This window comes from Aegilops tauschii, chromosome 2 (assembly GCF_002575655.3).
Source record: "Aegilops tauschii subsp. strangulata cultivar AL8/78 chromosome 2, Aet v6.0, whole genome shotgun sequence".
Classification (NCBI taxonomy): domain Eukaryota; kingdom Viridiplantae; phylum Streptophyta; class Magnoliopsida; order Poales; family Poaceae; genus Aegilops; species Aegilops tauschii.
This window is the reverse complement of record NC_053036.3, coordinates 161904996-161917683: the sequence shown is the minus strand read 5'-3', so window position 1 is coordinate 161917683 and position 12688 is coordinate 161904996. Positions and strand designations below refer to the sequence as shown.

Below are 12688 nucleotides of genomic sequence, written 5' to 3'. Positions count from 1 at the left end.
ATTGTTCCTAGACCCCTCCCGTACGTACGCCCCTCACCCGGCCACGAGGTTGCCGTTTCGAGGCTCCTGCTGCTGTGCATAGTTTCATGGCGATCGGGAGCAATTTTCACTGTGCTGATTGCAACGCGAACCCTGCCGCGCACATGCATGCCCCACTGCCCCAAGAGGACGTGTGTGCGCGTTGCGATAAATGTTGGATTAGCCACCAGGTTGCTCCAGTCAGTGTTGCTCGTGCCTATAAACCGCGGTCCCTTCCACGGCGCACCACCCGCACATACGCGCGCCCACAGATCACACGGCTCGTCGTCGCCGTCGCCGCCGCCATGTCGTCGTCGGCATCTCTCCCAGCTCTCGGCCTCCCGGAGCGGCTCGGCTACGTGCAGTGCAGGTTCTGCAACACCATCTTGCTGGTACGTACCACTTGGCTCTCTCTCGTCGCGTCACAGTGTGTGTGCAGGAGCTCACTTGGACGCGCGCGCGTGCGTACGTGCAGGTGAACGTGCCGTGCAGCGGCCTTCTCAAGATGGTGGCGGTGCAGTGCGGCCGCTGCGCCGGCATCCTCTCCGTCAGCGTGGCTTCTCCCCCACCACCGCCGCCGTCCGTCGAGCTGCCTCTGCAGGTCAGCACTTTGCTTACCAAGTTGCTTTGCATGGACATCATCATATAGGGGGAGGACATTGTACGCATGCTTCTTTTCAGCTTCAACTGTATACCAAACTGCCTGGTGGAACAGGAGCTAGGCGTTGATCCGCCGCCGAGGGAATGGTCGGACGACAGCAGCGCCGGCGACAACGACGACGGCGACTGGGAGGGAGAGGTCGTGGAGAAGAGTGCCACTGCCGTCAACAAACGTAGACAGATTTACCCGTCTTTTCTTGCGCACCGGCAGACAGATCATGATGCTAAGCATATGCTTCTTTTGCAGCGCCGGTGAGGAAGCAGCGGACGCCGTCGGCATACAACTGTTTCATCAAGTAAGAAATTTGCCAAACTTTTTCCTTTGAGAGGCAATAGAAGCTTTTAACATATTCACCATGTTCTCAGGGAAGAGATAAAGAGGATTAAAGCCATGGAGCCTGACATCACACACAAAGAAGCATTCAGCACAGCCGCTAAAAACGTAGGCATTGATGTCTCCACCAAAAAAAAAACAGCTTCTAAATTGCTGCCCATTTGTATCTTCATCCAAACTTCGTTCTTGTGATTTGGAAATTACAATTTGTTGTTGTAATGCAGTGGGCTCACTTACCCAGAATTCAGCACAAGGGAGACTGATGAAACTGCTGCCGGCAACACATGCAAACTGCAAAAGGAGGGAGCAAAATTAGTTTCCACGCAAGTGAGACAGTGAATCCTCTTCCAAGCACAGTGATTTGCCTCTGTTACCCAAGTAGCCAAGTCTGATCTATTATGTGAGAACATAACTAGTACTACCTCCGTCCCAAAATGCAAGACCATTTTTGTCAAAAATTGTCTTATAAGTATTTTGGGACGGATGGAGTATGAGATAGCCCACCTGATTAACCAAGTATGGTTTGCCAACACCTTTGTTCAACTGTGCAGGATGTTTATGCAATTATAAGCTGATTTCATGAAACCTCAGACAGTGAATTCTATTGGCACTGATAATCATAGCTTCTTTAGCAATTTTGACTAACATACATGATTCTTCTGTTGTTCCGCGTCAGTACAAAAATGGAAACATAACAGGAAATGTCGCATTTAGTTTAGATTACACAAAGACCCCAAACTTATATTGCTGATCCAAGCTTGTGGGTTGAAGCCTCACTCTTTTGAGGCTGGCATCAGCCGGAGCCTGTCCTCAGAAGGACCTTTCGTTGGATTCTTCTCCTCCGATAGAAGGGCCTGCAGGTCACTCCCATTTGCCAGGCTGTTGAACTCCACTGATTTGGAGGGCAGAGCAGGATAACGCCGCTGGCAAAGGGTCATGAGCCTCTTGATCGACTGAAGGTACTTGCGAGTGGTCTCGTCATTCATGATATGAGCCACACTGTTCGTGTAAATCTTCTCTCGGGCAGAACGCTCGTGGATACCAACCATAGTGACTCCAATAGGCCATGGCGCGTTGCCAATGGCCAGCTTGATGTATTGGTCCATTGCTTGCAAATAATCACGCTTCATGCAGCAGTCCACAATAAAGAGCAATGCTTTACGGATGTCATCGGGAAGAACCTAAACACAGAAGCAATAATTGGCGTCAGAAATGCCAAGCAGTTTCAGTCAGGAGAGGGTCAACATAACGTAGGCATGGAAGGTACAACATAAAGTTCATAAACACTCTTCACAATTCAGATGTGAGCATCACAATTCAGCACGAGCAGGTTCTTTAATGAGAAAGTGAATCCATGGATAAGTAAGAAAAGAGTTTAAGAGGAAGCTGAATCCATTAAAAGGACCATCAAAAGTCGCTTCCTCAAAAAGGTCCTTACCTGCTAGCAGAATATGCGCAAAGTTCAACTGAGCCCTTCTTTTTTTAGATTCAGAACTATATCGGGGCCAGGTGGCTAGCTACATCACAATGAATCAGAAACCACACTGTATGCCAGAACATGCACAACACAGATGAAGAATGAGAACAAAGAAGCAAAAATTTAAAGGGGTTTGAAAAAAAAAGGTTAACCGTTGGCTTTTGAGTCAGGCCTTGAAATTTCGATTGATAATAAACAATTGAGCCCCAGGCTACAAGAGTTTTCACCAAAACTGTTTTCGTCATTTTACAAGAGCACCCTCCCTATAATAGGGATGAATTGATTATGTGTGTGTTTCCTGATACAGCCGTACAGCTACTCTTTACACGCATAAGAGCTATATTAAACTTGAAACTAACACCAACAAAAGAATACCAAGCATACAGTCATGACTCGTTACACTACTCAGAGTACATGGTTTTTAATTTGCATATCCAGCATACAATGAATCAACTAGTTAATAAGAAGTATACTGTAAAAATGAGAGGATTTTCATAACTAGATATGTTATGATTTATAGTGCAGAAGTAACAACAAAACAGTGTGATCCTTGGCAGAGTGAAACAGATATAAAGGAGCAGATGCAAAAATGTTGTGCAAAACTGCAAAATCAATGCAAGTTTAGCATCACACTAACTAGGAAGTAGCATGTCTACCATGTATCATGGATATATAAGAGATATTCATAGAGAAGTTATATCATTACAGCTTTGTAAGCTGGCCTAAGGTACAGAATATATAGTGATCCTCTGGCACTACCAGCATTGAGAAGTTCATAAGCTTCGTTGAATCTCTAGCAAATGTGATTTACATAATCACAAGATCTTAGTGAGATAGACTGAAGTCATATGGTCATAAGAAACTATGTAAATACAGCCAGGTTACTATGGTCATAAGAAACATTAGATGACCATTTATAACTATCTGCTATCATTACATTCAACTGATGACCAGATGTAGGCCCCTTTTCCTTAATAAATTTATTTATGTGATGATGTTGCTCCGGTTACCACTATTTTAGTCTCAGTATACATGCATATTTTATATGTAAAATATGTATGACAATGACCATCTCTTTGATCAGTTTTCCATTCCAAAATACTCTACGACTTCTTCAGGCTGCAATGCAAGAACCAAGAAGGATTTGAGCAGAAGGTTGAAATTGTATTAGATGTCAAGTTTTGTCATCTCCTATTTCTAATACAACTCTTAAGTTCTACACAATAGCACTCCTCACTTCACCCATGATTCTGAATTTTGCAGGTACATCATGTCATCGCAAGCATCATTTCAAATCCCAATTCACCCCACTCTCGCACAATTACTTTAATTCATAACTGAATGAAAATAACATCACACAATTTAAGAAACCAGCTGACAGAACACCAAAATATTCTCACCTTCTTCCTGCAGAACTCAAACAGGGGACTGAGATACCGCGCACACTGCTTGAATGTTGCAAACATTGACTTTCCCTTTGCCGAACGCTTCTCCAGCTCTGTCATATCATCCAGCTCCTGGTTCCACTCATTGAGCAACCTCTTGAAGAAGACTAAGATCTTGTCTTCATCACAAAGCTCCTCAAACTTGGTCTTCATTCGCTTCGAGTCCTTGTCTGCGTCAGCATCATCCCCACTCCTCCGGGCATCCCCATCCCCTTCATCCACATCATCTCCCAGGGCGCCGCCCTCGCCGCCATCACCAGCACCTACACGCTTGCCTTTACCCTTGCCGTAGGCATCTCGACCAGCCTTCTGCCGCATGCGGAGCTCAATCATGTCACGGAGGAAATCGTTGGTCTGCCCCTCTGTCATCTCGAGGTCGTCAATGTCGTCGATGGCTCCGGACTTGAGCACGAGCTTGAGGCGATCAAGGCGGTCGGCGTCGTCCTCCCCAAATAACGTGACCGGCTCGCGGAGCACCCGGAGGCGCCGCATGACCTCGTTCCGCGGGAGGACGAGCTCATCAATGCGGCGCTCCTCGGAGTGGAGCGTATCCTCCGGCGTGGCCTTCTTCCCCGCGAGGGCGGGCGGAACAGAGGCCGCGGCGGCGGAGGAGCTAGGGTTAGGGTTCCCGCCCCCGGCCTGGGCTGGGTCGGCGTTGGAGTTGGTAGGGTCGGAGGCGGCGGAGGAGTTGGGGGTGGGCACAGAAGGAACCTTGGCGGGGATCTGGCGGCGCTTCTGGAGCTGCTTGTCCTCCAGCTCCGACCGCCGGACAAAGTTCTTACCGCCGAAGTCGGCCGTCGCCGCCTTCCGCTTCTTCTCCAGCTCCTTCCTCAGGAGATCCATCTCTACGGCAATGCAGCGCAAGGCTCCTCGCCGCTTCCCGGAGACGGGGATGGAGATGGGGCGGGGGGAGGCGGCGCCGGTGTGGCTTTCTGACACGGGAATACTCTTGACACGGCGGCCACGACTCCTCTCAACCTCCGGTACGCACCGGAGAGATTCTGTTTTTTTTTTAGAAATCGGTGAGATTCTGTTTTTTCAGGGAAAAGCCAAGTTTTATGGGAATCGTTTGTACCCGGCGCGCGAAAGAAGTCCACATACCCCCCTGAACTCTCAGATTTCGAGCACATCACCCCCCAACTGTGAAACCGGGTTCTTAATCCCCTGGACTGTCCAATACCACACAAATCACCCCCTGATGGCGTTTTGGGTAGTTTGAGACGCCGGTTTTGCAGACGTGGCAGATGCTTTGCCAGGTAGGATTGACCAAGGCCTCAGTTTCGCGCGGGAATCGGCAGTGAGGGTTACTAAGTCTGAATATTTTTCTGAAATGAGTACTACTTTATCTATTTGTCTGAATTTTGTCCAAGTGAACATATGCAGAGCAACAGTTTTGTTTATGAGTGAACACGTGCAAAGCTAAAATTTTGTCTAAAAGGGAACACTTGCAAAGCAACAGGGGTACATGGATTTTGTCCAAATTGCATAAACCTGACTATATGTCTGAAACTGGCAGCAATCTCACTAAAAATACAAAAACACATAAACCTGAATATATGTCTGAATTGCATAAATTTGACCATATCATTTGGCACTTTCATTCATCATCCATTAGAATAAAGTTCAACATGACCAAAAGCACAAAATCCAGTAGTTTTGCACTGTCATTCATCATCCACTAGAGCTAGGTTTAACATGACCAAAACACATAATTTAAGATGATGTTTTACATCAACAAAAGTTCAAGCTTGTCACTGATGCTACACATCACCACTGCCCATAAGTAAGCATAAGCACACTATCCCCTCCTTCCTGTTAGAAGCCACTCGAACCTCCCATCACCATAAGCTGGAACTTGTGATGAAGATGTGCTTGGCTGAGAATTTGAAGTCCTTGGTGCCCTAAATGGCCTTGGTGCCCTTGTAGTTGCAGGAGCTCTTGGAGGTGTTGGTACCCTTGTAGCTGTTGGAGCCCTTGTTGGTGCCCTTGGAGCTGCTTGTGAACTTGTTGGCTGAGAGCATGGCCCTGCTTGCTGAGGTGTGTTCTTGCCTTTTTTCCTGGTTGTGTTTTGCTGGTTGATCCTACAAAACATCAACAGTGCAATGGTCCTTTGAGTGAATATGTCCATAGTGCAAGATTCTTTCCTGAGGACATCATAGTGCAACATGTCAAGATGGAAAGGTATTTATCATTACAAAAAATGGAATGTGTCCTCGCTTTATGACAAGACCGTCGAGGCCATCCGACAACGTCTCCGACACATTTATCATTAAAAAAATGGAATGTGTCCTAGCTTTATGACAAGACCGTCAAGGCCATCCGACAACGTCTCCGACACATTTATCATTATAAAAAATGTAATGTGTCCTAGCTTTATGACAAGACCGTCGAGACCATCCGACAACGTCTCCGACACATTTATCATTATAAAAAATGGAATGGGTCCTAGCTTTTTGACAAGACCGTCGAGGCCATCCGACAATGTCTCCGACACATTTATCATTATAAAAAATGGAATGGGTCCTAGATAGAAAATTACCTGAGCCATGCCTGCGGCTTGTGTTCTTTTCCTGCTTCTCTTTGCTGCCTTTACATAGCTGCTGTCCTAAGGGTTTTCTGAATGCTTTCTCTTGTTGTGTTGTGTACTACCACATACTGAACATCTCATCTTGACTCCTTTCCTTAAAATTTTGCTGCTTTTGGGCTTATCCTGCTCCTCTCTAGTTCTTTCTGTCTTCTTTCTCCCAGGTTTATTATTAACCCTTACAGGAGGTTCTGGTCTAGGGTTGTCAGAAACAGGCCAGCTTTCTTTGCCCTCCACTGGTTGCAGCACATGGTCATATATTTTGTTGTATGTGTTGATGGAGTAACAATCTGCTATGAAATCATCAAGTACCAAACCACATGTGTATATTGAACTGATTGCATGAGCACAAGGCAGTCCAGAGAGCTCCCAATATCTGCAAGAACAAGTCCATTTCTCCAGATCAACTGTGAACCTTCTATACTCACCTTCTTGCACTTCAAAGCCATCTTTGCCATTCCACAGCACTCCTGCATCTTCCTGATCTCTTTATGTTGAGTTGCAGCTTCTTGAACACATTAGGGCATATAGTTCCACTCCACTTTGTAGGCTTTGCTCTGTTATCTTGAATTCTAGCCATGACATTTTTTCTTATGATCTCATGACTAGTAATAACAGGATAAAATCTTGCTCTCATGATGGAGTTGTTGAAGGACTCACACATATTGTTTTCTACAGAATCACAATATGAGCCAAGTTTGAAAAAAGCCCTGCTCCAATGTTCAGGATTGGTTTTCATTACATCTTTTGCCCCTTCTTCTGTTTTTTGAGCAAGCTTTGCTCTATGATAGTTGAACCCGGTTCTGTCAGAAGCTTTTGCACATGCCCAAAATATTTTCTGATATATCTTCTCCCTATGTTGCTTTCTCCAATTTGCATAGATGTGCCTAGCACACATTCTATGTTCTGCTGCTGGACATATTTCATTCACTGCTCTTATGAGACCCTTTTGTTGATCAGAGATGAAAACCCAGCCCTCACCATTATTGTTTATCTGAATGTCCTTTTGAAGAAATGATAGAAACTAGTACCAACTATCATAACTCTCAACCTCAACAGTTGCCCATGCAATGGGGTACATCTGGTTGTTGGCATCTCTCCCAATTGCACACAATATTTGTCCATGCACAGCACCCTTCAAAAAACAGCCATCTAACCCAACAACTCTTCTACATCCAGCCATAAACCCCTTCTTGCAGCCATCTAGACAAACATACATCCTTTCAAACACATTATGCTCATCAGGGTCTAATGTAACTGCAACGGTACTACCAGGATTGCTCCTAATTAACTCAAGGTGGTAGTCAAATACTCTAGAATCTTCACCATTAGTTGAGTCTATGAGCTTTTCCATCACAAGTTTCTTTGCCCTCTTGCATTTGGATATGGTCACATCTGCTAGCAAATCTTCTAGTACTGCTTCTTGCATCTTCTCCACCCTCCATGTTGGATTGTCTCTGATCTGTCTGAAATATTTCTTTGCAATGATAGAACTAGTCACGAGTTTATTATCTCTCCTACGCACACATGTATGGACATTGTTGTACCTTTGCACCAACAACCAGTCAGACTTGCTATTTATTGAACCATAAATGCTCCATTGGCATCCAGTCCAGCTGCACTTGGCACTCACTCTTCTTTTCTCATCCTTGAGAAATAACAAGTGATGGAAATTCTTTAATCCATATTTCACTAGTGCTTGTTTGAATTCTCTGCTGTCAGTAAAAGCCATCCCAACTTCAAACTATGGGTTATCTGTACTGTCATCATACACTTTATGAGTGGTCTTTCTCCTTCTGACAGCATTGACCTCTCCATCACTAGCCTCATCATAAGAAAGATCATCATCACTCTCAAAGTAGGGGGTGTCATCTGCATCATCATCCAACTTACATGTTTCTGGTACAATGAAATCATCAGTAACATTGCAAGCTTGTGCTTCTTCCTCACCTAGCATCTTCTTTCTCCTTTTCTCCTTGAATTCTTTGGCATATTTTCTATACTCAATGATTTCTTCATCTTCAGCTGAACTGATGCTCTCTGCAGGAGGCACAACATAGTCATTATCACTGTCAGATTCACCTGAAAACTGCATCTCCTCAGTTGGAACCCCTTTTCCTCTGTCAGAAACTGAACTTGCTACCCTGAACACTGGCATTTTGGCCCTACATTGTACATCCTCTGCATTTCTTTGCTCTGCCTGCACCTCCTCTGCATGCCCTTCATCTACATGAACTTGCTCTGCATAACAATGCTCTGCCTGAAACTGCTCTGCAAATTCAAACTCCCAATCAATGCCTTCAAGACTTTCATCAGCAGGAATGACAGCATATATATCAATAACACCAGCATCAGTTACATGTTTAGCCATCATCTCCATCGACTTTTGATCATCCAGTACAAGCAAAGCATTTGCCAAGTCACCATATGGATATTTCCAATGCAGTTTAGTATTTTGTAGGGCTAAATCAGAACATGTAACAAAATCTGCAAGGTTCTTCTTCAGCCCAGATACTGACAGCTCTGGAAATTCAATTGTGGACAACCCAGTTTTTCCTCCAACATAAACCCAATCATTTCCATCATGCTCAAAGTCACCTCTGTAGTGAAATCTGACAGAAAGGTAGTCAAGAGGATCCATGGCTGTACCCTAAACAAAATAAGAGACAATTAACAAGCCTAAGTCAGTAACAAGCATAGGTCAATTACTAACAAGTCTAATGTACTGAACTTTTCTGAACTTCTCTAAAAAACTATCTTTTTCTTCAGATCAACAAAACCCTAGATCATCTCATCATATAAAAGCATATGCACAGCGATCTGAACTACAGAAGGCCCTAAAAACAGGCCATCTAATAACTACTTCCACCATTCTCTAAAAAAATTGAACTAAACCCTAGTCCCCAAATCAAATCCCCTGAAAACCCCAAACTGATGGCCCTAATGTGGGCAAAAAAGCAAGATTTTCAGCACAAAGTTTGAGCGCACAGACCTGATCGTCGCCGCCGGTCGAGCTATTCAGCACATGCCGCTGATCATCGCCCGCGTCGCCGTGGTCGCCCCAATCGCCGCCATTTCGTCAGAGGCAGAGGAGAGGGGAGCGGGAGGTGAAAAGGCAACACGGAGCGCTCGAGGCAAGGCGAGGGGGTGCAGTAGACCGCGTCCACAAACTATTAACGATGTGGCCGCCACGTCTGCAAAACCGGCGTCTCAAACCACCCAAAACGCCATCAGGGGTGATTTGTGTGGTATTGGACAGTCCAGGGGATTAAGAACCCGGTTTCACAGTTGGGGGGTGATGTGCTCGAAATCTGAGAGTTCGGGGGGGGGGGGGTATGTGGACTTCTTTCCTTGGCGCGCCGGCCGAACTTTGGGCCGGACGCGTGCAGGACGTTCGATGGGAGGAAATCGGATGGCAGAAACACGTGGTGGTCCCATAATTTTACAGATTCCTCTCTGCACTAGACATACCGAGGACTTTTGGGCATGGAGCGAGGATAGGCGGAGGATCTTCTCGGTGAGAACTGCTTACCGTATGATTCATCAGAAGAATTTAAGCCGAGAAGCCTGGTTGTATGAGCAAGGTGGGTCATCTCATTCACATGCAGATACTGAGGGATGGACTAAACTCTGGGGGATTAGTGTACCTTCGAAGCTGAAGATTTTCTTATGGAGACTGGCGAAGAGCACCACTCCGACCGCGGCACTCTTGCATCATCGGAATATGGCGGACACACCTGCTTGTTGCCTTTGTGGAGTCGAAGATACTTGGAGGCATGCATTGCTAAATTGTACAGTTTCTCGGAGCACGTGGGCAATGTCTTCTGAACATATCATCGACATGTTGAGCAGGAACGAAGAAGCTGATGCGAAGAGATGGCTTTTTTCCATGCACCAGGCACTATCGCATGAGGAGTTTACTACAGTTGTGGTAACACTTTGGGCATTGTGGGAAGCACGCCGCAAGGCGATCCATGAGCAGATTTATCAAAGCCCGTTTTTAGTCCATGCTTTTCTGCAGTCTTACATCAATGAACTCAAAGCTATTCAATCTGTTACCTCGAGGCAGACGGGCGAACCTGTGCCACGTCCTACGGGTTGGATCGCCCCACTGGCAGGGCTGACAAAGGTAAATGTTGATGCTGCAGTGGGGAGGGGAAGAAGACATGGAGTTGTTGCGGCTATATCGAGAGACTCTACAGGCAAGTTTTTGGGAGCATCGGATGTGCTCTTCGGAGGCATATCGGACCCGGCGAATCTAGAATGCATGGCGATCCGGGGGCGCTGGCTCTTGCTGATGATCTGAATCTGGCAAACATACAAGTGGCGTCGGACTCGAAGGTGGTAGTCGAGGACATCCGAGAGAATAACCCAACATCGTATGGTGCGATCACACATGAAATAATAGAGCATAGATCAAAGTTTCACTTGTGTAATATTTGTCACGAATTTAGGAGCTCTAATATCGAGGCTCACAAGCTCGCGAAGCATGCTTTATCCCTTCCAGCTGGTCGACATGTTTGGTTAGGACAGTCGGACGGACTCTCTTTCGTCCATGTAAACATTGTGACGTCATAATAAAAGCTTCGGAGTTTGTCTAAAAAAACGTGATGGCCCCATCTTCCTTTCGTTTTCTCCTTCCTCGGGTTCGTCTTCTCCTACACCCGCATCCCCGCTGCTCCCCACCGGCGTTCGATGTCACCTGGCCTCTGTCGAAATTGCTCGCCGGTGAGCTGCTTCTGCGCGCGGCCGGAGTACGAACTTCTAGCCGGCGAGCTGCTACTGTGCGCAGAGGAAGAGATGCTGGAACTAGCAGCGGTGCATGTTGCATTTGACAGGAGCAAAAGCTGGAACCGGCGTGTTAGCAGCCTAGGCCCAGCTCCCGGTCCATCGGCATATGTTCGAACATTTTCAGTGCACATTGGACACTCCACTACAAGCGAAGAGCCCACTACATCCCAAAACACCGACCTGAAGGGAGTGTGGCACTCTCCCTTATAAGGAGCTCCTAGCCTCCTCCCATATCCAAGGTGGGACTAAAGTCACTACACTGCCCAAGGTCAGGTTCCTGACACCCCACCCCCCAAGGGAAGCCCCCCTTAGGGTGGCGTGGGGCCTAGCTCTGATACCACTTGTTAGCAGCCTAGGCCCAGCTCCCGGTCCATCAGCATATGTTCGGACGTTCCGGTGCGCATCGGATACTCCACTACAAGCGAAGAGCCCACTACATCCCAAAACACCGGCCTGAAGGGAGTGTGGCACTCTCCCTTATAAGGAGCTCCTAGCCTCCTCCCATATCCGAGGTGGACTAAAGTCACTAGCACTGCCCAAGGTCAGGTTCCTGACACGGCGATGCTTAATGCTGGAACCAGCAGCGAGGCGTGTTCCGACCGGCGGCACGCATATTGGTGAAAGCTTCAACCGGCATGGAAAAAGCTTCAACCGACATGAAAAAAGCTTCAAGCATGAAAAATCCATCAACACGCATGGAAAAAGCTGCAACCATTGAAAAAATCTTTCATCTGGCAAAAGCTTCAACCGGTGTGCAGAAATGCTCCGACGGCAAAGGCGAAAAGCTTCAACCATGGGAAAAAGCTTCAATGCGTGGAAAGAAAAGCTTCAACGACAGAAAAAAATATTCACGCGACATGCAAAAAAAGCTTCAACCAGTGCGCGAAAAAGCTTCAGCCAGTGAAGGAGGAAGCTTCAACCATGGAAAACCTTCAATTTGCGTGGAAGAAAAACTTCGAACCGCAGAAAAAGTTTATTGATAAGTAAAAAACTTCAATCGGCAAAAAAAACTTCTACCGGGGGGCGGCATGGCAACGACGGTGCGAGCGACAACACCGGGAGCTGCGGCAGATGGCATGGTGGTGTTACAACAACGGCGGCTAATTGCTGCAACGACGAAAGGGTCAGGCGTTCTGGGCGCCACAGTACAAGGGCATGGTGCTGCGACGAGGTCCTGCTGGAACCCGTGAACACGGGTGCTGTGAGGACGGCGGCCGCGGCAAGCCGGTGATGGTGGTACCGAGGCATGGATGGGTGCTGCAACCACGAGCAGCCCGGCAACGGTGAGCCTCCGGTGCTGCATCGATGGGGGAAGCTGCGCGTTGGGGAAGATGAGGCAGGAGGAGGCAGACATACAGAAACGATCGTACGGCTCACAA

The 12688-nt window shown here is 46.9% G+C and overlaps 2 protein-coding genes across 2 annotated transcripts; one reads left to right on the top strand and one right to left on the bottom strand.

Moving 5' to 3' along the window:
- The first annotated feature begins 283 nt into the window (after positions 1 to 283).
- On the top strand, positions 284 to 2052 carry LOC109752042 (protein YABBY 7-like). The gene is made up of 6 exons (XM_045233030.2): positions 284 to 410; positions 494 to 619; positions 734 to 851; positions 926 to 974; positions 1045 to 1120; positions 1237 to 2052. The coding sequence occupies exons 1-6, from the start codon at positions 324 to 326 to the stop codon at positions 1273 to 1275; spliced, it is 495 nt and encodes a 164-aa protein (XP_045088965.1). The 5' UTR covers positions 284 to 323; the 3' UTR covers positions 1276 to 2052.
- Positions 1588 to 5057, bottom strand: LOC109752047 (uncharacterized). Its single transcript, XM_020310915.3, has 2 exons — positions 3890 to 5057; positions 1588 to 2193 (listed from the first exon to the last, which is right to left on the bottom strand). The coding sequence occupies exons 1-2, from the start codon at positions 4775 to 4777 to the stop codon at positions 1786 to 1788; spliced, it is 1296 nt and encodes a 431-aa protein (XP_020166504.1). The 5' UTR covers positions 4778 to 5057; the 3' UTR covers positions 1588 to 1785.
- Positions 5058 to 12688: the final 7631 nt, after the last annotated feature.